Source organism: Amphibalanus amphitrite, unplaced genomic scaffold, assembly GCF_019059575.1.
Source record: "Amphibalanus amphitrite isolate SeventyFive unplaced genomic scaffold, NRLGWU_Aamphi_draft 000435F_arrow, whole genome shotgun sequence".
In the NCBI taxonomy this organism is placed as follows: domain Eukaryota; kingdom Metazoa; phylum Arthropoda; class Thecostraca; order Balanomorpha; family Balanidae; genus Amphibalanus; species Amphibalanus amphitrite.
Window position 1 is genome coordinate 296,582 of NW_024881929.1, and position 23,635 is coordinate 320,216.

The window sequence follows — 23,635 nt, forward strand, 5'->3', positions numbered from 1 at the left end:
GCGATGTTATACCACCACATGACTGCAACATTTATTTACACATTGTGAGGATTGTCTCCAAAAGAACACCGAAAAGGATGAGGAGACGAGCCATAAGTCGCGAGCGAACGCACCCGTATCTACGAAATAGGACCGTCAAAGTAAAGTGCTAAAATCGGTTGCTTGGCGTTCCGTATTTGATTTGCGAACTACGCGAATAAAACCACGAGAAACAAAACACACGAACATACAACAGGGAGCGCAGACAGTTTCCATTGAATTTCCCTCTGCGAATACTACTGAGATCAGCGTTTGAGGCTCTCACTACCTCACATACATCTCACTGCGTCAATAGTTAGCAGAAACATACTCGCTATGCCGCCATTATCAGTATCCGTTTTCGTCTCGGGTCCGTTGCTGCCGGGCTGGATTAGTTGGGCATGGGCGTGGTGCGCAGGTACTGTTTGCCGGAGGGCACCGGGTGCACCTGCACGCCGGCCGGGAACATGTCCTTGGCCTCCTCCATGCTCAGGAACGGCACCACGAAACACTTTTCGCCAACCTGGAACACAATGGCACTCTGTCACAGGAGGCTCGCAAGTCAGGGTGGGCTTGACTTATGATTGATACTTCAATGGCAATGTGATTCAAGTGACCTTCGTTTACCACATTTCCTTCTAAGGACCGGGCATAACTAAGAGTATACCAAGGCGCCATGGGCTTAGAAATCAGATGAATGTACAAGTATACGACGCTTTCCATTTCCACCTCGAGCTGTAGGTATGAACACTATCCCGGAGAGCAGGTGGTCATGAGCTGGCTACGTACGGCGGCTAAGCAAAGGAGTTGCGTGCATGTGTGTGTGTGTGTGTGTGCATCACTTACCACGCCCGTCTGGTATTTCTGCGTTCAGGCTCCTCGACGGGAGCCTGCTCCTCAGATACGGGTTTGCGGCGTATAGGCCGTCTCGTCTACCAAGGACGAAACCAGGAGTACGGATTGGTGGAAGAAATAAACAGAATCGTGAATAACATTACAGAATGAAAGTAGGCGCCGGGAAATGTAACGTAAAATCATGCTTAACTTAAGTTTTTACCGAAGCGTAAGCTGGGAGCATCTCCCCTATTTTAGCTTCCTTTTCTCTCTAATAACCCTACACCTTGTTCGTAATATCAGAGAGCGGTCAGTTGGCAAGGCGCCTCAGTGGTGTCCTCACCTGCCACTGCTCCGGCGTGACCACCTTGTGTTTGGCAGTGACCAGCAGGGACTCCATGATGCGCTGGATCTCTCTGGAAACGGTCAGCGATCAATAAGAGCTCATATCGTTCATATCTTGTAGGACGCCGACGGGGAAAGACGAGAGACAAGTCAGTCTTCAGAGGTGCCTCACGTACAGAACGCAGCACGAGATCGGTTAATTGACGGCCAACTATTCAAGGCAAATTAAAAGCTGTCTCAGCTGGTTGCCCGTCGGCGGTCGGACAGAGGGATATGAGTGTCCGAATAAGCAAACTTGGTGACGGGAGCCTGCTGTGCGGCATGTCCGCGCAACGTTCACATCCTCTACAAATCCGTGTTAATGAGGCACTACGCTGGCAAAGTTTTCACTCTTGTGTGATGATGATAGGAACTTGTGTTTATGTACAAATGTGGTGCCCCATGCTGATCACTAATCCCTGTTTTCAGAAGAATGTCCTTCCTACCGTCCTGCGGAATGCCTGCTATGTTCGGCTGATTCCCGGCTAAATGCCAAATGAGATTATTAAATTTCAGCCCTGGATTCCGGGTCATCTGCCGACCGAACTCTTCCAATATCGCGTCTGACCCGTTCCTCCCTTCCCGACTCCCGCTGTGGCCCTCTCGTCCCCATGTACCACCCGTGCACCTGCACCTGCCACAGCACCCTCCAACTGTGCACTCACGCAAAGTTCCTGCCGGTGGTGCCCGGGTAGAGCATGGAGAGCTTGAGCCGCAGGTCGGGCCCGATGATGAACACCGCACGCGCGGTGGCCGGCTTGTTGTCGAAGCGCGGCTCGTCGGGGTCGATCATGCCCAGCTTTTTGGCCAACTGGCGCTCCTCGTCCGAGATGATGGGGAACGGGAACGGGCCGGAGCCGAGCCCGTTGTACGCGCGGATGTCCTCGATCCACGTCCTGCCGAAACGGGCATGGGGTATTACTAGGGCGCCTGAACGGAACGGCACATGCAACCGCGTTACGATTCCCGACTTCTAGCTGACCTCAGGTCAACAGCATTGAAAAGCGAAACAACTATGCCAAACTCGATGAGATGCTCACCACGAAGTTTGAGGAACATCTGGCCTCACTCTGAGCTGGATGAGTGCAAAAATAAAAGTTTACATTTGACCCAATAAGGTACGGTAGTTTTGTGACCTGGTGAGGTGACCTGACCTAAGGCCAACGGGACTTGAACTTTCCATGAAATATGTATAGTGACCCATGCACCGTTTTTATTTTATCCGCGAAAATGGCTTTGGGGTTGCAACACTTTCTGTCCGCACTATGGTTAAACGGTTCCTTTAGATAGACGGGTCTGCTAAATTTCAGCTGCACTCACTTGTGTGACGAGACGGGGTCGCAGGAGATGCAGGCCATTTTGACGCCGCGTCGGAGCAGTGCCGGCGCCATTTTGGCCGCGGCGCCCATCTCGGTAGTGCAGACCGGCGTGAAGTCGGAGGGGTGCGCCAGCAGGATGCACCAGCTGCACAGCGGTTCGGCAGATATAGCCGTCAATGCACGTAGCTGCATTGTAGCTGGCTGATATGGAATACCTCGGTTTCTTTACTAAACGTCCTACTTAGAAGACGTGGTTTTAGTTTGGTGTGCATTATTTGGTCACCGTCATATGTTACCGTAGTAAAATTATTTTCCGTAGGTATCGGGTATAAGTCATAAATAATCATGATAAGCCTAGCATCTGTCTGATGATTAAAAAGGAATAACTCGTACCTCCTGTTTGACTTTTTTTGAAGGAGGTTAAAGCGGCTAGTAACTTTTAATCAAATTATTATAGTTTTCCCGATACCTACCTAACTAAGAACTGTCAGATGTCACCGAAATATTCACAAGCATGGATGTCATTCTTCACCAAAGGAATAATATGACTTAACCTATTCTTTTCAAGTTCAAAGGTTGCCTTTGGTACATCGGCACTAGGTAGGTAGGTACTTACGATCCACGGATGAAGTCGTGAAATCGAATGTGGCCCTCGGTAGACTCCGCCTCGAAGTTTGGAAATATCTCGCCGAGAACCACCATTTTGTCTGTAATAAGTTTAGGTTGTGTCTATATTATGCTTTTCAGGTTATGGTGTTTAAATAGGACAATTAAAATATATTGATGCTTCCGACATCTAATTCAGCGAGGACATAGGTATAAAGTCATGTCGGCATGTCATGAGCAAATAAGGCGTTTTCCACACGCAGTTAGGGAACTGTAAATTTAACGCTCTTATCCAAAGAGATTCTGGGAGATCTCAGATAAAAAAACTTGTTAACGTCTAACGATGAGCTCGATCATGCAGATGTTCGGCATTCGTCCAGCCGCGCAGCGTCAGCATTGTCAGTGACATGCGGTACAGCATAACACGCAGGCGTTTACTACTGGCGCCACCTATTGGAAGGAATATAAGCATCACGTCGTCTTCGATTGGATCTGATACTATAAAGCTTTTCATTTAGCATATCCACATAAAAGATGCTGCTGTTATCGACCTCATCACATTAATAGATCACATGGATGATTTTTAGGCATATTTTAGCAGTTAACTGTTGATGTAGCGGGACGGATAGCACTTAGCAGGAGCCAGGGTAAAGAACTACAAGTGCTCCATAAAGGCTTATAAGGTGTTATGAGGTAATTTTTACTTTTTAGGTGTACAGGGCTTACATAGCCTTTACCATTCACTAGGTTCGTATTTATTCGTTAGTGATTGTGTCTCACAGTTGAGCTTGCACAAACCGACTAATCTATTTCGTGTCTATTTAATTTTTTTACGCTGCAATCTAAAACTCGGGGCTGGAAATAAAGTTGGTATCATTTTATGCCGGTATCCGTAGACATACCTATAAGTCCGCAAACAGTAGAGACTAGAGGGCAGTGGCGCAGCCAGGGGGGGTCAGAGGGTCAGCTGACCCCCCCGAAATTTCTGTCGGGGGCCCGCTCGAGAGAGAGAGAGAGAGAGAGAGAGAGAGAGAGAGAGAGAGAGAGAGAGAGAGAGAGAGAGAGAGAGAGAGAGAGAGAGAGGTCCTAATCTAATTGGACGAGCCCGCTTCGAGAAATGCCTACTGGGACACCACGGGTGAGGGGTCGGCCTGGGGCCCGGGCCCCGGGAGAACGGGCCCGGGCCCCCTGGGTGGATGGGACCCGTGCCCCCGTGGATGGGTCCGGGCCCCCCGGTGGATAAGGCCCGGGCCCCCGATGGATGGGGTCCGGAGCCCCCGGTGGATGGGTCCGGGTCCCCGGGAGAACGGGCCCCGAGCCCCAGGTGGACGGGGCCCGAACCCCCGGGAGAACGGGTCCGGGCCCCCGGATAAATGGGGCCCGGGGCCCCCGGTGGATGGGCCCGGGTCCCCGGGAGAACGGGCCCGGGCCCCCGGGAGAACGGGCCCGGGCCCCCAGGAGAACGGTCCCGGGCCCCCTGGGTGGATGGGGCCCGGGCCCCGGGTGGATGGGCCCGGGCCCCGGGAGAACGGGCCCGGGCCCCCTGGGTGGATGGGGCCCGGGCCCCGGGTGGAAGGGGCCCGGGCCCCCGGGAGAACGGGCCCGGGCCCCCAGGAGAACGGGCCCGGGCCCCCTGTGTGGATGGGGTCCGGGCCCTGGGAGAACGGGCCCTGAGCCCTGGGTGGACGGGGCCCGGATCCCCGGGCGGATGGGGCCCGGGCCCTTGGGAGAACGGGCCCTGGCCCCCCGGGTGGATGGGGCTCGGGCCCCCTGGTTGACGGGCCCCGGAGCCCCGGGTGGATGGGTCCGGAGCCCAGGTGGACGTGGCCCGGGCCCCCGTGTGGATAGGGCCCGGGCCCTCGGGTGAATGGGGCCCCCTAGGGCGACCCGCTTGCTCCGCAACGCGAATAAGGGGTATTTTCGATCGGTGGGCGTTTGGTTGGTCTTGTGTCCGTGGGTTATGTATCCATTTCGGTCGATTGCCTTTTGACGGCTAAGTATTTTGGTTTTGGGAAAAAATATCCATCGCATCGAGGTGCTCGTGTCTGGTAACCATACGTTCTACTATAGAACATGTCAAGTATATTTTATAACATAGGTTGACGTAGGCTACCTATTGAAAAATGGAGGTCATCGATGAATTACTATGTAAAGGTTTGAAACGTTTATATTTTTAAGAATATTGTAGCTCTTCATGCAAAAGCGATGAATGGATCTTGGACAACATTGAATGCTCTTTTCAACTATGCCATTTTCAATTGTCAAACGTACCAGTTTATGCAGCAAAACCCGTGTAATTAAGTAGGTAAGTCATGAACAAATGCCATTTTCTTCAGCGATTTGTTCCACCTTGTTTTTGATCAATTAGCTTTTTACAATTTTTCCATGAGAGGCGGTACGTTTTTCTTGACAACAGGCGTTGTTTGAACCCGCTCCGTCTGACAGTCACCCGAAAATAGCATTAAGTCCAAAATCAGTCCAAAAGTCAATTTTTCAAGCATAAGTACCCTTACGGGTGCACGTGGCACGTGCCATCCCTGCACCGCACACCATTCGATAGCCCTTCGATTATCATATACGATACTGTGCTCCCCGTGCCGATCGGACCCACGGTTACCAAGATACTGCACGGGGACCGGACCCGTGTCGGGCAAATTTAGCTATTTTCGCCCGATTTTGCGAGCCGATTTATACATGTAAAGTCTATGACGCAAATGTACACTTTTTGAGCACGCGCCATGTCCTCACCACCGGCCCGATTGAGCTGAGACCCCTCACAGGCACGTTGCCCATCCTTGTTCCATCGGTTGCGCAAAGTTCAGCGCACTGGGTGCAACGGTCCCTCTAGCCTATACCTACCCCGCGCTAAGTAACACCATGCCGGGACCACGGTAACATACAGAATCTACGTCACCACATCATCACACCACAACAAACCCGGCCCAAGGCAATACATGTCTCGTGAGCGCGTTAACCCTAGAACGCCTAGGGGGGGGGGGTTGTATCAACCCCCCCCTGAGGTTTTTTCGAAGTGCACGCTAAACGGCTTGTCGTAGCGGGCTGAAATTTTCAATACCCTCTGGGGCAACCTTTGCGCATCTTTTGCCGAAAAAAAATTGATCGGGTCATGTCAGGTCACGGAGTTATGACGTCATAAGAGGTACAGCCTCCGGCCGACAGTTACCAAACGTGTGCGCCGAATCCCTAGGTTTTCTGCCGGTGATACCCACATTGTTTGATGGATCATGATGAAACTTCCCATGCATGTTGGGGCAAGCATTGGCTATCGTGTGGTGCAAGAAAATTGACCGGGTCGGGTCAGGGGCCGATTCGAGATGGCGCACTAGGAAGCTAGTAAGACTAGGCGACCAAGTGACACTTGAATGTAGTGACACTAAGCGGTATTTTACAGCAATCGGCTAGTGGCTCAGCGCGAACCGAAATCGCATAGTGACGCTTGAAATCAAGTGTCACTAGGGCCTTAGTGCGCCAACGTGAATCGGTCCCAGGTCACGGAGCTATGACGTCACAAGAGGAACAGCGTCCGGTACTATTTTTGAAAAGCGCCCGAACCACTATTTTGCTAATTCTTGTCACCTCAATGGGAATATGCAGCAATATTAGCTTCTATAGGGAGCAAATGGACCTCCCAAATCCAAAAATACAATCAGATTTCAAAAATTTAAATTTTGATTTTTCGAATTTCTGCCGCCGACTGTGACCTTGCCGACTTCCGGCGCTCCCAACGCGCCATTTCTAGAGCTAGGGAAACGAAATACATACCAAACGATAGAGAATTGATCAAGGAACACGATAGTGAAGGTTTCAAGTCGATATCTCCCACCGTTTTGCCGCAATCGCCGCGGAAAGTTGAAAAAGTTTGATTTTTTCGGAAAATTTGACCTTTGACCGGTCATAAGTAGGTCAAATGTTGACCTAGGACCAAAAAATATACCACCAATCGCGAGATCTCGTTGAGAGCAATCCGTTGGTTTTTTCCGCTAAGCTCTACGACCTTCCGTTTCGAAACGCCAGGGGGGGGTCGTAACAACCCCCCCCCCCCTGGTCGTTCGTGTTATGAGAAATGGCCTGGTCGTGCGAGGGTTAACCCTCGCCGGCACAGGCCATTTTGCGTCCTTCGACGGCACAATTACGACCCCCTCGCGTTTGGCCCATGATCGAGCTAGAACTTTGCGGAAAAAACGAGCGTGCTGCCCGTGACGAGAGGAAGCCGATGATTCCCAATTTAAAGGTCCTAGGTCATTGGTTGACCTTCCAGGTCAGGTCAATGACCCCCAAAAGTCGGGAAAATCTTGACCTGTTAGAACGTCGTAAAATGTGGCTGCTATAGGGCTTTTCGGGGTGCTGATCACGAACATTATGTAAGTTTTGATCACAGATGATGTCTTTATGCATTTAGGCCAGGTCGGGTCAGGTCAGGTCAGGTCAGGTCAACCAGTAGGGATCGTGACGGGTATTCGTAGTACATACGTGTCAACCGCCTCTGACAGCTTCGTAACATGCTACGAAGGCACCAAAACTACTTAAATGTTCAAATGGCTGCTAAATTCGAATTCAGCTAAACAAAAACTAGCCTAGAAACATGCATAGCTTGAAAAAGTGTACTGAGGTCCTCATAGGTCAATGACCTGACCTGACCTTCAGGTGACATTGATATCCCCCCCCCCCCCTATGCATGGGAGCAACATCAAATCACATGTTTGAACGCTTGAAACCACGAAAGAACTGCAAACGCGCCGCTAATGCGAGCCGGCATGCGCCGAACCGCGATTCTGGCCAAACATGGTCTCGGAAAGTAGGCCAACTTTGGCCTACTTTCCGACCTTAAGGTCGGAATTTGACCTTGAATTGACCCTTGAATTGACAAATGACCCTTAGGTCATTTGGGTCAGGGTCATAAAATTTCTAGGGTAGGTGTAAAATTGATCAACGCGAGGACACTGAAAGTTACGTCGCGATCAGCCGCTTTTTACGCAAGTTATTTGCGAAAAAAACTTTAGAAGGGTTACATCAGCCCCTTCCCCCCTGTGCCGGGAGAGTTAAAACTTCTTGTGAGCGAATTCACGCAATGAAGAAGAATAAAGGCACAATCTACTACAGCAGCCAAGGATGACTTGGAACAGGCACATGGGACTAGTTAAATAGGTATTGCCCGACAGAAGCAGGCAACAGTTCCGATTGCAAGGGGCACATTTCGGCCTCGAAAGATACGAATTCTTACGTCATAGTAACATATTTCTGTCGTGGTCAATTTGCGTAAAAATGGAACACCGGGTGATTACCGAGCTATTGTTCTAGCCAAATGTTCTGATTCAAACTCGCTCAGGGTTATCGTGCAGGTAAAGGGGGCCCGCTCAGCAGAATGTGCATGAAATATGGAGAGATTCTGAAAAATGGGTGGGGGGCCCGCACACTAGGGGGCCCTCTTTGGAGGCGATGACCCCCCCGAAATGAAATCCTGGCTGCGCCACTGCTAGAGGGTATAGTTGCGAATGGGGAATGGGGATTACCTAATATAGGGGAGAGCGGGGCCAGTTGAAACACGGGGTCAGATGAAACATGGCTTTATTTTCAACAGTATGCAACATATGGCGTTGCCGACACCACTGCGCATCCGCGCTCGACCACTTCCTTTGTCAACGGCGTTTGGGCGGCAAACGGACATTAATTTTGATTTGACACTTGTTTTTGTGTTTTTGAGGGGCGTTTGGGAGAAATCGTTTTTATGAATATTTTGTGATATCTCACATACCTTTGTTTGCTGAAAGAAGAACTCCTGGCTCCGGAATAACACCTTATTTGGCCCTTCATTCAGCATGATGCCGTCCCTCCAGCTCGTTTGACATGTACTTTACGGTGCGTGCGAGATGGCGGGAGCGGATGGGGTCAATTGAAACGCTTCTCTGAGGGTCAGTTGAAACAGGGCCACAGGCCGTTTCAATGGACCCCGGTGACCTTTGCAATGGTTATTGTTCAGGGGCTGTAAACATTAAAGGAAATAGTCCACCTTTGAAATGAGCTTTTAAACTGAAATAGTAGTTTAATAGAGCTCAATTTTTGACCCCTTTATCTCCAGCCTTTTGCTTGAAAGCACACTATAGCCTGAGATATTTCTCATTTTTCTCATCCGCCCATTTTACCATAGTCTATGTACTTTATGTCACCTATTATGAGGAACTTTGCACTTTTAGCTTTCCAACGACCTATTGAATGCAGCATTTGGAAAAGTAAACCGGACAAAATATCTCCTTAAGAAAGTGGCCTTAAAGAGGAAAACATCCCATTGATAAGGATAGGTGCAATTGACCCCATGGGCTGATTCAATTGACCCTCGCATCGGGGTCATTTGAAACGGGCGTAGAGCTGTTTTATAAGCATGCGTTTGGCAGCAAAATATGTTTGAAACATAATTTTACATATCTTAGAATAAAGCCAAAAGAGCATATTTTGTCATGGCATTGTGCATTTTTCGATATGACAACTAGATCTCGCTGTGCATGTCAATATATAAAAAGTGGTTCAACTGGCCCCGCTCTCCCCTACTATTGGCTGACGGATGTCTAATAGTTCGCTAGACACTATAGGTGGGACTTCAAGAATGACAGCTCACCTTTAGACGGCACCGACCCTATGTCTGTCCACCTCTGGAACAGGTTCTGTGAGACGTCTGCGTCTGTCTCTGTCTCCGTCTCTGTACTGCCCGGACCTGTGAGTCGGCTTTTATTGCTCGCGGGCACAGAAGTTCGGCGCGACTCGCACAAGTTTATGTCACGTGTTCGATGGAAGGCGGAGCTAGGGGAGGCAGTAGGCTCCGGTAACAAGTGACGGTGGCTATCGACCGATGCTTTTCGCACTATGTGGTACTACCAATAACCCTCGCCCGTCCTGATCGCCAGCGATTGCTAAGTTGAAAAACCGTTGTTCGTTGAATCTGTGTCCGTGGGGAATACGCTGAGCACTAAAAATAATCGTTACCTTTTATATGTATAGCAGCGTTCGGAGAGCACACTTTTTGAGACAAAATTTATGCCGGACCCTGTATACTACCTCGTCTGCCACCAGGGTGTTAAGTTAGCAGCCCGTATGATGTTCGCTTACGTTCATGCCGTGTATCAGCCCGGCACATCAACACATGCCATGCCCAATGACAATGTTTGCTCACATTACATTACGTTTTATTTTAGAATCACCAGTCAAAACATCTGCGAGTCGCTCACGCACCGGTACGCCAATCATATCACGCTCAAAAACGCATACTTACATGCCCTTCGCTCCGCGGGGCTGATGTATGATATATCTGTTTTCACGACGGCTATCTGGTACACATTTGGTTCAGATTAGGTGCAAATTTGGTGCAGATTTGATTTGGTCAAAATAAGGTTCATTGTGTTTCTTAACCCGCGCCCGGCTGGGGGTCCTGGATTTCCACGCCCTGCTGGGGGGGGGGGGGGTGTTTGAACACCCCCCCCCCTTCTAACTCGGCTCCTGGGCCACGTAGCGATACGCGGAAGGCGGCTTTCGAAAGAGCGTCAAAAATAATGAGGAAATCACTTCGGTCAATTTTTTGGTCAGGTCAAAGGTCAGGTCACCAGAGGTCATTGAAGGCAAAATTTCGCCGATTTCCAGGTCGAATGTCCACAATTTCCAAGAAGCCAACGCATAACTCAGGAACCAATAGAGCTACAGCGCCGCGGAAAAGCGCATTCGATAGCCCTATTAACGCCCTTTCTGAGCAATTTTCTCAGATTTGACCTAACGTCAACGGTTTTGCCTGCAGGGGGCAAAAACTGCAAAAATAGCCGATTTTTTCGGAAACAGTTTTTCTGCAATAACTTTTGACCCAAGCCTTGTACGAGCTTACTTTTACCGGCATCGTGTTCCTCTCGTCAAGACGCATCGAATGAACTATAACTTGACCTTGAAAGGTCAACTTGAAAATTTGACCTCAGGTCAAGGTCATGACCTGACCGGAAAGGGTCATGCTGCATATCAGTCGATCCGTATCGTCGAGCTGAACACATCTAAGGCGTTTTCATCGCTCTAGCATGCCTCTATCAAAAGTTATTTGCGAAAAACTGTTAGATACCATTCGTGACCTAAGATGACCTCAGGGCATAAACAGGGGGTCACGGATACCATTTTCATGTTCAGTGTGTCTAAACCACTTGTAATTCGGTGTTTGGGAGTGTTTATAATGTCTTTCGTCCAAAAGAGGCGCATTTCAATTTTCTCCCATTGACTTATAATGGGGAGGTCGCAAAATTGACCTGACCTTAGGTCATCGATATCAAAATTCTGAGATGAACATTTTGTACATGCTATTGCTCTTAGCAATCGCTGAAAGTTTCAAAGCGATCGGTCGCTCGGTGTAGCTATGACAGACATTGAAACTTTTTATGAGGTGAGGTCATTTCAAGTGACCTGGTGACCTGACCTTGAATGACCTTGGTCTGAAATTTTCACAACATGTGTAGAATTGATGTATGATAAGGTGTACCAAAAACGGCGGCGCTCCGCGCCGCCGTTTTTGAGATATTCGCGAAAAACCACAAGGGGGTGTTCAAACACCCCCCCAGCAGGGCGCGGGTTAAAAGTTGTCCACTTGGGGTGCACAGATGCTTAAAGACATCATTTTTCAAATTATCAGACATTATTTTCGATTAAAACACTGAAATAAATTCATGATATAAAGAATGAAGATATTTGTGTAAAAGAGACTAGGTGCAGATTTGGTTAAATCAGGTGCGTTCGGCAGATAGCCCGTCGTGAAAACGGCTGTTAGGGGAGAGTGCCCAATCTGCGCCCGGTCTCCTTATCGCGCCCGCGTCATTTTCTGTGAACCCAAATAGGTCGATTGGTGTTTACAAAACAAGTTATTAGGTAATAACAGTCATCAAAACAATATTTTTCGACCTACCACCACCAGCGTAAGGTTGTAAGCCGCGTACTTGGAGTGGTTTTGTAAAATGTAGTGGTTTCTTATCCTGAGCCTGCTTACTTATTGAACTGTTACTGCTGTTCGTGAGGAAGGGTGGTTAAAAAGTGATTTTAGTAGTATTATGGTATACCAGTATGTTCAATAAGTAAGTTCCGTTTTGATATAACTCGCTTATTTTTTGGCATATCTCAACCAGACATGGCTCACGGCTCGACGAACTCGCCCTGCAGGCGAACGCATCGGTCCCATCGTTTGGCCAGGTCCTGAATGGCCGCACGGAAGCTTTGAGTGAGGGTCTTTTCGCCATACTGGTAAATAGCAGACCCGAGTGCAGACCGCGAGCCGAACCTCCGGTCCCAGAGATTTTTCTTCATGTCTGCGAGCAGCCAATAGTCACTGCGTGCAACGTCTGGAGAGTAGGGATGGTGTTAGAGCACCTCGATGCCCTCTGCCTGCAGGGCATCCCTCGCCACGAGGGCACGGTGAGGAGGCGCGCTATCCTGGTGGAGGATGAACCGACCACGGGCCTTCTCGAGGCGGCAACTGGCGATTACCTACTGGCAGGAGATGGTCTCTGATGATCCTGGCGTAGGCTTATGTTTAGGCTTTCTGTTATCGCCTGGGCAGAAATCTGTCTGCTGGCCATTACCATCTCCTCCACTTTGGCGACGTTAGTGGCTGTGACCATCGTCCTCAGCCTGCCTGCACGTGCCAGGTCGCGCACGCTCTCCCTCCCCTCCCCAAACGTTTTCTTCCACTTCCGAACTGCGGAATCACTAAGAGCATGGCTCCCGTACACATTAACGAAGTTGGCGTGGATGTTAGCCGCCGGTTAGCCCTGGATAGCTAGGAATCGTATCACTGAAGTCTGAAATGGACCATAAAACATGTGTCACGTGACCGACGCATGATATAATATTTCCGTGACCTGTGATGACCTGACCCTGACCTGAAAATCAAAGTACAAGTTTGGAACCCTAAGGGTATCTACAGTATCTGTTCATGAGTGTGTAAACCAAAAATGAGCCTGATCTGACTTGTAAGGCGGCGGCCAGAGCCCAAAATGTGAACAAGCCAAAATGCTAATAATTTCTACTTTGACCTGACCTGTGACGTCATCGGTGACCTCGAGGTCAATAAAATTAGGTTTCGCGCCACAGTTTTACCGGGGCTATCAGACACCGTTTGAATTTTGAAGATCGGCCCAGTAGTTTCGGAGTTAGGAGGGGGGGGGGGGCTATGAAGAGCCCAGTGGGGCGCAGGTAAATTGCAAAAGGCAGGAAAAGAGACAGCGTTCAGTTTAACTTCAAATAAATTCCGTCCCAACTTAACCCTATTAGTGGCAGGGGGGGTTGTTTTTATCCACCCCTCAGGTTTTTCGGGAATATCTCCGAAACCGCTGAAGCTACGATGCTGAAATTTTCTGACTTTTCCTAAAACTAAATTGGGCACATTCCCTGAAAATTTCAAGTTCATAACTTTACCAGGGGCGGCTCCAGAGCACTGGGAATTGGGGGGTCCTATTCGTGAAGCGAGTCATTTGGGCGAAGATCACGATGCTGCACCAGTTTTACGAACAGTGAATGAAAGGTATCATGTGATAACATATACAAAGTTATTGTGCATCCTCTTTTGACACGTTTTTGCTATAATAGGCGGATCCAGGCGTCCAAAAAGGGGGGTTATTTTTTACCTCCCAACATAGGTGCCCTGACACCGCCATGCATGACCAATACAATTTTAGTCGTTCTCTCATAAGAAAATTGTAACATAACAAGACCATTGCCACCCTTTTTAGAAACAGTACCAACAAAAACCTTATTTACTATACTTTTTGTGTACCCCCAATCTCAATGATCTGTATCCGCCTATGATTTTTGAAAATGCATATTTTTAGGATCCATGTGCATTCCTGGTTCATTCTCTATCGATCGGCAAAAGTTGCGTTAAGATTGGTTCAGAAACCTGGCCGTGATAAACAGTCTAAAATGTATCTGCAATTTGCCCTTTTTTACCCCCCTCTACCCCCCTATTGACATTTTTTAATTTTATTTTTTTTAGAAATGTAGATCTCGTTGAGCCAAATCGAATGCCGTTTGAATTTTGAAAATCGGCCCGTTAGATCTCGAGATATCAAGGGGGGGTCGTAAACAGCCCCCCCTGCCACTAATATGGGGTAGCCAGGAGCCTGCCACTAATAGGGTTAAATAGGTATTTTAACGAAATTCTTTGCCATGGTATCCAAATAGTTACATATCAAAACCATACCAAAGATGACCGAAATTTGGTGTATTTTCGATGACTATTTTGTAAATGGTGAGACTTAAAAGTTAGGAACGTTTTTATTCATGGTGTGTCAAAAGTGGAAATAGCCGCCCGGCTTTAGTTCGCCAGCCTTGTCAATAGATGGCAGTACCACAATATGGGCAGCGGATCGTGCAATTGACGTCAAATTTTCGTTATCTGCTAAGAATTGAATGGCGGATCTTTTCATGCAAGAATCAAGTAAATCGGTCCACAACTTTTCTAGCAACAGAGATATGAAGTCAAACACCCTGCCAGAGTGGCGGCGCGGCGGCCGGCGGCAGCCTGGGAGACTGGCGGCGCTGAACGGTTCCGAATTGGCACTGCACTAAAACTTGTTAACTGCTTGGAATAGTTATTACTAGGGTGACCCGCGTGCTCCGCAACGCGAAAAGGGGTATTTTCGATCGGCGGATATTTGGTTTTTCATGTGTTGGTTGGGTTATCTATCCATTTCGGTCGATTGCTTTTTGACGGCTAAACGATTTGGTTTGGAAAGAATATCCATCGCATCGAAGTGCCCGTGTCTGATAGGCATGCTTTCTACTTCAGAACCTGTCATTATAGTTCAGTGAACCTGTAAAATGTGTTTTATAAGTTAGGTGCGTAGTTTTATGACAAATTGAAGCCGTAGATAATTTTCGCTAAAAATGGTTTGGCAGAGGTTTGAAACATTTATATTTTTAAGAATACTGTTGCTTGTCATGCAAACGTGATGATTGGATCTTGGAGAGAATTGAATGCTCTTTCCAATGATAGTATTTTCAATTGTCAAACGTATTAGGTTAAGCAGCAAAATCCGTGTAATTATTTATTACCACATTATGGACAAATGCCATTTTCTTTAGCGATTTATTCCACCTTATTTTGATCAATTAGCTTTGCACAATTTTTCCATGAGAGGCGGTACATTTTTATTGCTAATAGGCGCTGTTTCAACTCGCTCCGTCTGACGGTCACCTGAAATTAATATGAATTCCAAAATCCGTCCAAAACGTCCATCTTTCAAAAGAAAGTGCCCTCCCCGGTGCACGTGGCGCGTGCCAACCCCTGCACCGCACACCATTCGATAGCCCGTTCGATTCTCTACACGATGCTGTTTTCCCCGTGCGGGTCTGGCCCACGGTTACCGAGATATTGCATAGTGGTGTCAATCGGTTACCGAAAATTTCGGTTACCGAAAAGATATGCTGACCGTTTCGGTAATCGGTCGGTCAGGCCCCCCAAAATTCGGACACTTTCGGTCACCCTGCCATTGAAGCCATTTTCAAAAAGAGAAAGCATTCCATTTTTGCCTAGTTAAAATGAGATTTATTGGGATGTTAATGACAAAGAGTTGCAAAATTTCCCCCAAAGGCTACAAGAGATGCCACATTTTGGCAACTTCAGTAGCCATCCCACCCAGCAGGCAGCAGCCACCCATTGTCCAACCACAACTACAAGCAGGCTGATTTTGACTCAGTTGGGCCCACAAGTACACACAACAATTTTGAAACTCTATTCCAGTCTAACTGTTAAAATGTCACCTGTATCAAAGAAGTATTGCCTACAAAAATCATTATACAGCCATCAAAAATGCAAGGAAAAAAGAACTTGAATTACTGAAATGTGTTTCTGAAGACTGGACAGTTAGCACTTAGCACTTAGCAGTGATCACATTTACATTTCACAGGTGTTCTACTATTACACATTCTCCTTTAATGAAATGCTGAGGTCCATGTGTTCCTACCCTTAGCAATGTAACTTCTACCACAAAATGTAATTTGTAGTGACTAAGAATTGACTGAACTTGGACTGAAATGCCATTTCCCATTATTTTCCATCATAATTTACCAAATATTATAATTTTGGGGTAGAGTAATAGCAAATAGAATTTCGGTCAAATTTCGGTCAAATTTTGGCTTGGGATGTTATCGGTCGGTATTCGGTCGGAAATTTTTCCCAAATTTTGGTTTCGGTCGGTATCGGTCAGACATTTTTTGGAAAATGACACCACTAATATTGCACCGGGACCGGACCCGTGTCGGGCAAATTTGGCTGTTTTCGCCCGATTTCGCACGCCGATTTATACATGTAAAGTCTATGCCGCGAATTTGCACTTTATTTATCGTTCGAGGGCGGATACAGTTTTAACCCGCGCACCGAAGGGGGTCTGCGCCAACTTCGTACAGACGGGGTGCGGGCGGATGACCGCCCCCCCCCCCTGAGATCTCGAGAACGAAGCAAGATAGCGACAGGCGGTAAACGGCATCGGATACGCACGGACAAGGTCTACAATTTTTACTAAGGTCATTTTCAGGTCAGGTCAAAGATGACGTCACAGGGGTCAAAAAAGTCAAAATGGCGGCGCTATATATGGAGAGAGTTTTTTCTCGAATAACTTTCGAACTAGTCAAGATAGGAACAAACTAAGGGCACCATCGTGATCCTCTCGTCAATCCGCATCGAATGATATATGTTGACCTCGAAAGGTCAAGGTCAAAGGTTGACCTCAGGTAACGTGACCTCGAGGTCATCATGTATATCATTCGATGCGTCTTGACAAGCTGAACACAATGAGACCATCCGCGCGGCTGTATCTTGTTCCTGTACGGAGTTATTGGCAAAAAACCGCTGGTGACCTTTGATGACGTCACATGACCTTACAGCTGCCCAACAGCAAAACAGACCTCAAGGTAGTGAAGGTTGATCGTATATGAAGTCATGTATGGTATATGGTGCCATTCCGACCCGTTTTAGTGGTAAAAACAGGGAGTTGATTTTTCCCCCATTGACATAATGGGGAGGTCGAGAAATTGACCTGACCTTAGGTCACCGATATCAAAATTCCGAGATAAACAAATTGTAGATACTAATGACCTCATAACATCCTGCGACTTTCAAAGGCCTCCGACATCTACTGTAGCTCTGGCACGGTGACAAAGTTGCAAAAAAGTGACTTGAGGTTGGGTTATTCAAAGTGACCTGGTGACCTGACCTTAAAAGTTAGGAGGTTCAAACTTGCACACCATGTGTAAAATTGATGAGCAAATAGTCTTACCAAATTTCGCGGCGCTACGCGCCGCGGTTTTCCCGCTATTCGCGAAAAACCTCAGGGGGGCGGATATCCGCCCCCCCCGTCGGTGCGCGTGTTAACAATACAAAAAAATATTTTTGCACAGCTCTATTCCTTGAATAATTCTCTTCAACGCCTCATTCCTAGTTAAGCGAATTAGCCCACCCTGGTTGAATAAATAAGGCGATCTCGCCACAAGGTCGGGGAAAACCGACCGAAAACGGCCGCGCTCAACGTTAATTTGGGCATGCAGACTCTTAAAATCTCGCATTGGGCGGGTAGGGTTTCCCAGGTATTGGCTCCAAAACACCGTATTCGGCTCCCAAATACGTCCAAGTGACCCGCCTCGTTCCTAGTTAAGCTCTAATTAGATCAAGTGACTCATAGGGAGCGAAAAAGCGACAAAAAGCATGAATTTCCCTATGGCGGCGGGCTGCCGGGTTGCCAGACGGCGCACCGGCTATTTCCACTTTTGACACACCATGTGAGCTACCTGGTACATATACCCAACAGTTTAGACGGAATTGTCCTAGCTAGATGAATACCTGCACTCTGCAGTAGGTATAGCTATTTGCGGCGGGCCGAGTGCCAAAGGAAATCCAGGACGGGGATTGGGACTTCGGCGTTTTTTTTTGGGGGGGGGGGGGGTTAATTCGTTTCCTGAAAGATGCTGCCCCGACGTCACCGCACAGGCAAAGCCCCGAGAGACGGACACGCGAGTCCCAGGTGCCGGCCAGCCGCCGCATTTCACTCGGCGGGCACGCCCAGGCATGCCTTCCCCGTCGGAGGCAACCATACGGTAGACAAGCCTTTCCCCTTCCAGGCGGTGGGGGGGGCATTTTTTGCCCCCCCTTTAGTTTTTTCAATATATCTCAAGAACCGCTGCGCCGATCGTCACCAAACTTTCAGTACCCACCCGGGAGCAGCTAGCGCACATGGTGACCAAAAATTTTCCCAAAGGCTATGATAGGTTGGCCGCTAATGACGTCAGAGTGACGTCATTTTTGCCATTTTCGACCCAAAAAAAGGTTTTGCGGGAAGAGCTGTCAGGCCTACAGCTTTAGAGATACAGAAAAATGTTTCACACATAAAAGGTGTGGAATCAAAAGGGCTACAAAACTGCTATTTCGGTTTTTCGATGTTTTTGGATTTTGACCCCCAAAAATCAAAAAATAGATTTTTTGATTATAATAGCCAAAAAATCCGAAAAGTTTTTTGAATTTCGAAAAAAAACAGAATATATGTGATAGTCCCTACCGCCTTCTATCTTCATGCTAAATGTGAGATCGATACCTCTTTTTTTGACCAAGTTATAGCGAAAAAAATGTTCAAAATTGATGACGTCAAATTTTCAAACTCAATTTTTAGCAATTCTAGACCTCGTAGCGCAAAACAAAGACCACCATTAGACTCCCCGTGACGAGCTGCATCGAATCGATACCCATTTTATGCAAAAATATCAACTTTGAAATTTGACCTTTTTTGACCTGACCTCGACCTGACCTCCACCAGAAAGTGACCTTAACCGTACCTGATGGTCTTATAACCAACACCATTGAGTTGGAAATGAAAAACTGGCCATAAAACATGCATCGCATAACCTTAGTAGTTGGGCTCATGTGGTGACCCTTGGTGACCTTTGGTGACCTGACCTGTGACCTGACCTGGTATGACCGGTGACCTCTCATAGCAACATATGTACTAGACAACTGACGCCTCATCGCTGATTTTCGACAAAATGCGTTTTACTCGGTGTTATAGCGCTTTCCCTAGAAGCCCCGTGAACGATGAAACATTTTATCTTTGACCTGACTTGTGACGTCATCGGTGACCCCGAGGTAAATGAAATTTGGTTTCCTTCGACAAATTTGACAGGGCTATCGAACGCCGTTTGAATTTTCCGGATCCGTCCAGTAGTTTCGGAGATACGGGGGGAGGGGGCAAAAAAATGCCCCCCCCCCCCACCGCGCGGAAGGTGGCTGGTAGGCCCACCGCCTGCCGGGTTAACGCACTCTTGCTGTTTCCCGGCCCGCTGCTCCACACACACACGCAAGTCACACACAAACGTCGCGATTGATTTTGTCCCTTACAAGGAATCGGTATTGTGCGTCTGTCCATGAAGCTATTTCAATTTCTTTTCGAGCAGAAAATAGTAAATGTGCTTCAGGGAGTAAAGTCATCTTGCTTCAGGGGCCCAGGAACCCCTAGGATCCCTCCTCAGGTGCGTCGCTGATCCATTCCTTGCTGCCACACAGTCACCATGCCTTGCCTTGTTGCCACACCTCTAGTTGCAATTTTTGACGGGGACTAAAAAATTAGTATACCATGGCCTTGATTGTGCGATATGTAAATATAGAGAACCTTGATTCTGCGACGTGTTGTTGTTGCGCTTCAATGTATGTGTGTGTGTTGTGATGAAAGGAGGCGTTTTTTTGTTATTATTTGTGCTCGTATATCCGTCGATCCTATGTTATAATTGTTTGTTGCAGTTTGTTCTATTTTTATTTTACATGGGGAATGTCCAGATGTTGATGTATGCTGGTAGAGTGTCATTGTAGCTCAAGCTGGCAAAGGCTCTAGGAACGATTGGACGTAAAAAATAGATGTTAGTACCTACCTACCTACCTACCTACCTACATACCTAACGAAATTGTAAGTAAAATCAAAGACTTGTATTTAACATGAAAATTGAGCTTGACCTACATATGAGACTGTGTCAATAGGTGGCGTGTATGTTGTACAATTATTTGCTCTACCGGTCATGACTCAGAGCGATTTGTTCTGCCCCAGGGCGCCGCACGCGCCCCTCACTTTCCCAAATCCCAGAGGAGATGGCTGTGCGGCGTGCACGCTCTGGTTGATGGCTACCGCCAGTCGGCTGGCCTGCGCTGCATTGCGTACGAGCTGGAAGCTCTATTACAGATTACTGCACCACATGTTATAGAGGTTGCCCTGATCTGTTGGGCTGGAAAATCGGCACGGAGCAGTTTTACTATATCTCTGAGTGTATTTTACCATAAATAATGTGATTAAAAAGTGCCAGGTGCAATATCCTCATATCTTTCTAGTTGAGGTTTATTTGCCATTGGGTCTACAGTGCAGGGATATTTCTATCTCGCACTCCTCTGAGATGCAAAGCAAAGATAAGAATTTGTTATCTCTGCATCTCTCTGAGATGCAAAGATAAGGTCTCTAGGGTTCATAGCCAAAAATCAAGAGTTCAACTGATGATGGGTCAATAACTGAATGGCATTTTTAATGGCTGTTTATGTATGAAACTTATGAAATAAAAACAAACTACTCTAAATCTTTTTTACATAGATGAATACATTTAAATATAATATTTAATTAATTAAGAATAAACCTCAACATAGAAAGATATAGGATTCCTCATGGCTCACTCGTGGAAGATTGGATATCTTTTCCTCACGTGTTACAGAAAAACCTCACTCCTTCGTCGCTCGGTTTTTCAGTAACCCGCTTGGAAAAGATATCCTTATCTTCCAGTCAGAGCCATGAATAATCCTCTATGTCTCACACATGCTGAGCTGACCTAGCCTAGGACAAACATGGCCTGTTCCAGTGCCTCCAGAAACCTCCAGAAAGCTTTAGAAAGCTCTAGAATTCTCCAGAGGGCTTTCCAGCACCTCCAGAAAGCTCTTGTCAAAGCTCCAGAAACCTCCAGTAGCCTCCAGATGTAAGGTCTTTCTCTGTTGGTTTACTGGAGGCTCTGGTCTACAATTATGGTGCACATGTGACAAATATGAATGTAATCAAAGGATGTTTGACCATTAATTTTACAAATTGAATGTGCAGAAAGTTATTTATTATAAAGTTATTTTAATTTAAATGAACTGCTTAATCTTTCTTACTAAAATTAAACAAATTTTGTTTTTCAAGAATGAACCATCATCATTCCTTGGGTATCCCTGACACTAACCTCCAGAAATCTCCAAATGGCATTCCTGCGCCTCCAGTAAAACTTCTGGTAGAGCCTCCAGTCAAGAATTTCTACTGGAGGTGCTGGAACAGGCCCATGTTGTGGGTAGTCGTAAAGGGACCTAGCCTTACCTACTCACCTACAAACTATTTACTTTAAACCTACAAACCTACAACCTACAAACCCACTAACATACAACCTAAAACCTACAAACCCACTGATATTCTGTTTTTTTTTTTTTAGAATGTCATTTTCTTTTTCAGGTAACTAGGCACTGAGTTGTAGACTCAAATTTGTGTATTGTTGTGTAGCTGATTATGTTCATCTGCAGACTTTTCATTACAATTTGAATTACAGTAGGTAATTACTTTTCATTCCAGTTTGCTCATGTGCTATGGAGAGCACCAATTCATTCAAGTGTTCTTGTTTGAAATAGATGCTAGACTCATAGACTGCTAGTCCCTCAGATAGATGTGTTTACAAAGTATTCCAGTTTTACATAATAAAAGGAATAGCCAAACATATCCATTAAGTTAGAATTATATAATGCCTCCATATTTTGTATATTTAATGAAATGGCTCCAAATATCTTATTAGGCTATAGTACCCTGACTCAATACTGCTTTGTTTTCAGTGAGTGATTCTTGGTGAATCCACTTGCTTTTCATTCCTTGAAAATGCTTCAGATTTCTAAATGAAGCCAGCTTTTTCTTATGATTTTCAGAACAAAATTATTGTCACTTCAAATTGATTAAGTTATAGGCTCTGAAGCTACTTGTGTCTGGAAGCATGCTGAGATTTCTGAAGGACTCTAAGGCTGCTGTGGTAAGTGCCTTTGGGGTGTTTTAGTTAGGTTAGGTGCCTATTTGTTTATATGATTTATCATTTTGTGGCCCTGCTGTGTCCAGCTGTGGGTAATGTTTGGGAGAAAGATCAGGATAGTTATAACTCCTTAATTTTCTCTGAAACTGTGGAATAAGTTTGTTTCATGAAAAATCTTTCTATTTTTATTTACAAATTTAAAATGTTTTTCCTTTAAGATTTATATTGCAAACTCAGCAACTTGTTCAGTGACAGTGACGTCTTGTTGCAGTACCTACATTCACTAATGTATGCAATGCATCATTCAACAAGGTGTGTGTCTTCAGTGATGTCAGATCTGGGCGTTCAGTGACATGCCTTTGCCGTTTGCAGAGCCGGCAGTTTGCCGGCGGCGGCCGCGTCCATGCCGTGTTTGGTAATGAGTCCTGCGACCTGGACTCGGCGGCGGCGTCTCTCACCTACGCCTACCTGCTGAGCTCGATGGACCGGGAGACACTGTTTGTGCCCGTCCTCAACATACCGGAACAGGAGTACCCACTGAAGACGGAGGTGACCTTCTTCCTGCACAAGCTCGGCATCGGCAAGGAGCACTTGGTGTTCAGGTGAGTTGTTCTCAGAAGGTGGACGATATATTCTGCTTTATTTTATCTTTCTTACGTCGATACGACCGTTTTATTCCACCTTTCGTACATCGATACCACCATGTGTTTGCTCAGTCAATGATGAGTTCGGTATCCATCCGCCTGCGTCTAGCGCCTGACCGCCGTGTGTGCCTGGGACAGGCCCGAGTTGGACCTGGCCGCGCTGCACCGGGCCGGCCGTCTCCTCATCACGCTGGTGGACCGGCACCGTCTGGACGGTCCGGACGCGCCGCTGCAGCCGTGTGTGGTGCACGTGCTGGACCACCACCAGCCCGACCGGCCGCTCTCCGGTTAGTGGCGACTCGGAACGGATATATATCGTACTGAGGGCTTGGGGAGAACTCACCCGTCTAAGGTCAGTTCTGGCGTTTATCAATCAGGACGCCAAAATAGTAGGGTAAGGGCGGGTAAGAGTACGCGGGCGATAAGAGTACGCATCAGCTGTTTCGGTTGCTTAGCAACGCGGGTTTGTCGAGTTCATGAAGTGACATGAAGCCGCCAGTGCGTGCTTGTCACCAACGGAACGTGGGCGTTGAGCGGCGACGCTGTTGAGTTTAAGGCGATAAATATTATTTTCGAGCGTTATGATATTATTATGGTATTGTACAATAATTTTGATACTTGGCAGTTGAGATAAGGTACATTTCCGTGATTGTTGAGGGAAACTTGTGAGGTTATCTGGGGAAATACTGTGCAGTGCAATATTCTGTTTGCGAAGTTTTGCACAACGTTTCGGGGTTGTTTTGTGCGCGA

At 47.2% G+C, this 23,635-nt stretch overlaps 2 protein-coding genes across 9 annotated transcripts in view; one reads left to right on the forward strand and one right to left on the reverse strand.

Annotated features, from left to right (window-relative positions):
- Nucleotides 1-19: 19 nt before the first annotated feature.
- Nucleotides 20-9,883, reverse strand: LOC122391397 (peroxiredoxin-6-like). 4 transcript variants are annotated; one of them, XM_043385247.1, is made up of 7 exons: nucleotides 9,793-9,871; nucleotides 3,172-3,262; nucleotides 2,557-2,700; nucleotides 1,902-2,132; nucleotides 1,196-1,268; nucleotides 865-950; nucleotides 20-541 (listed from the first exon to the last, which is right to left on the reverse strand). In XM_043385247.1, exons 2-7 carry the CDS (start codon nucleotides 3,255-3,257, stop codon nucleotides 508-510), a joined length of 654 nt encoding a protein of 217 aa, XP_043241182.1. In that variant the 5' UTR covers nucleotides 3,258-3,262; nucleotides 9,793-9,871; the 3' UTR covers nucleotides 20-507. The 4 variants fall into 4 exon arrangements, with proteins under 4 accessions (XP_043241182.1, XP_043241181.1, XP_043241184.1 ...); XM_043385246.1 differs by lacking the exon at nucleotides 865-950 and having other exon boundaries at nucleotides 9,793-9,883; XM_043385249.1 differs by lacking the exon at nucleotides 9,793-9,871 and having other exon boundaries at nucleotides 2,557-2,756; nucleotides 3,172-3,257.
- A 9,971-nt stretch (nucleotides 9,884-19,854) lies between these two features.
- Nucleotides 19,855-23,635, forward strand: part of LOC122391398 — a 58,194-nt gene continuing 54,413 nt past the window's right edge. For 2 of the 5 annotated variants that reach the window (XR_006258340.1, XM_043385253.1), the window contains exons 1-4: nucleotides 19,916-20,131; nucleotides 22,054-22,244; nucleotides 22,614-22,843; nucleotides 23,024-23,172. Coding sequence is in view for 4 of the 5 variants with exons in the window: in XM_043385253.1 (XP_043241188.1) it covers nucleotides 22,209-22,244; nucleotides 22,614-22,843; nucleotides 23,024-23,172 (415 nt within the window). In the remaining variant the exon portion in view is untranslated. Of the gene's footprint in view, nucleotides 20,132-22,053; nucleotides 22,245-22,613; nucleotides 22,844-23,023; nucleotides 23,173-23,635 lie in introns of all 5 variants that reach the window. The other 3 variants (XM_043385250.1, XM_043385252.1, XM_043385251.1) reach the window with 3 other exon arrangements.

Excerpts from the sequence above, each read along its gene's own strand:
- LOC122391397 (XM_043385246.1), bottom strand. The coding sequence starts at position 3,257 with ATGGTGGTTCTCGGCGAGATATTTCCAAACTTCGAGGCGGAGTCTACC. Across the intron at positions 2,133-2,556 it reads GACCCCGTCTCGTCACACAA|GACGTGGATCGAGGACATCC; the intron begins GTGAGTGCAGCT and ends CCGTTTCGGCAG. Across the intron at positions 1,269-1,901 it reads ACCACCGGCAGGAACTTTGC|AGAGATCCAGCGCATCATGG; the intron begins GTGAGTGCACAG and ends GACCGTTTCCAG.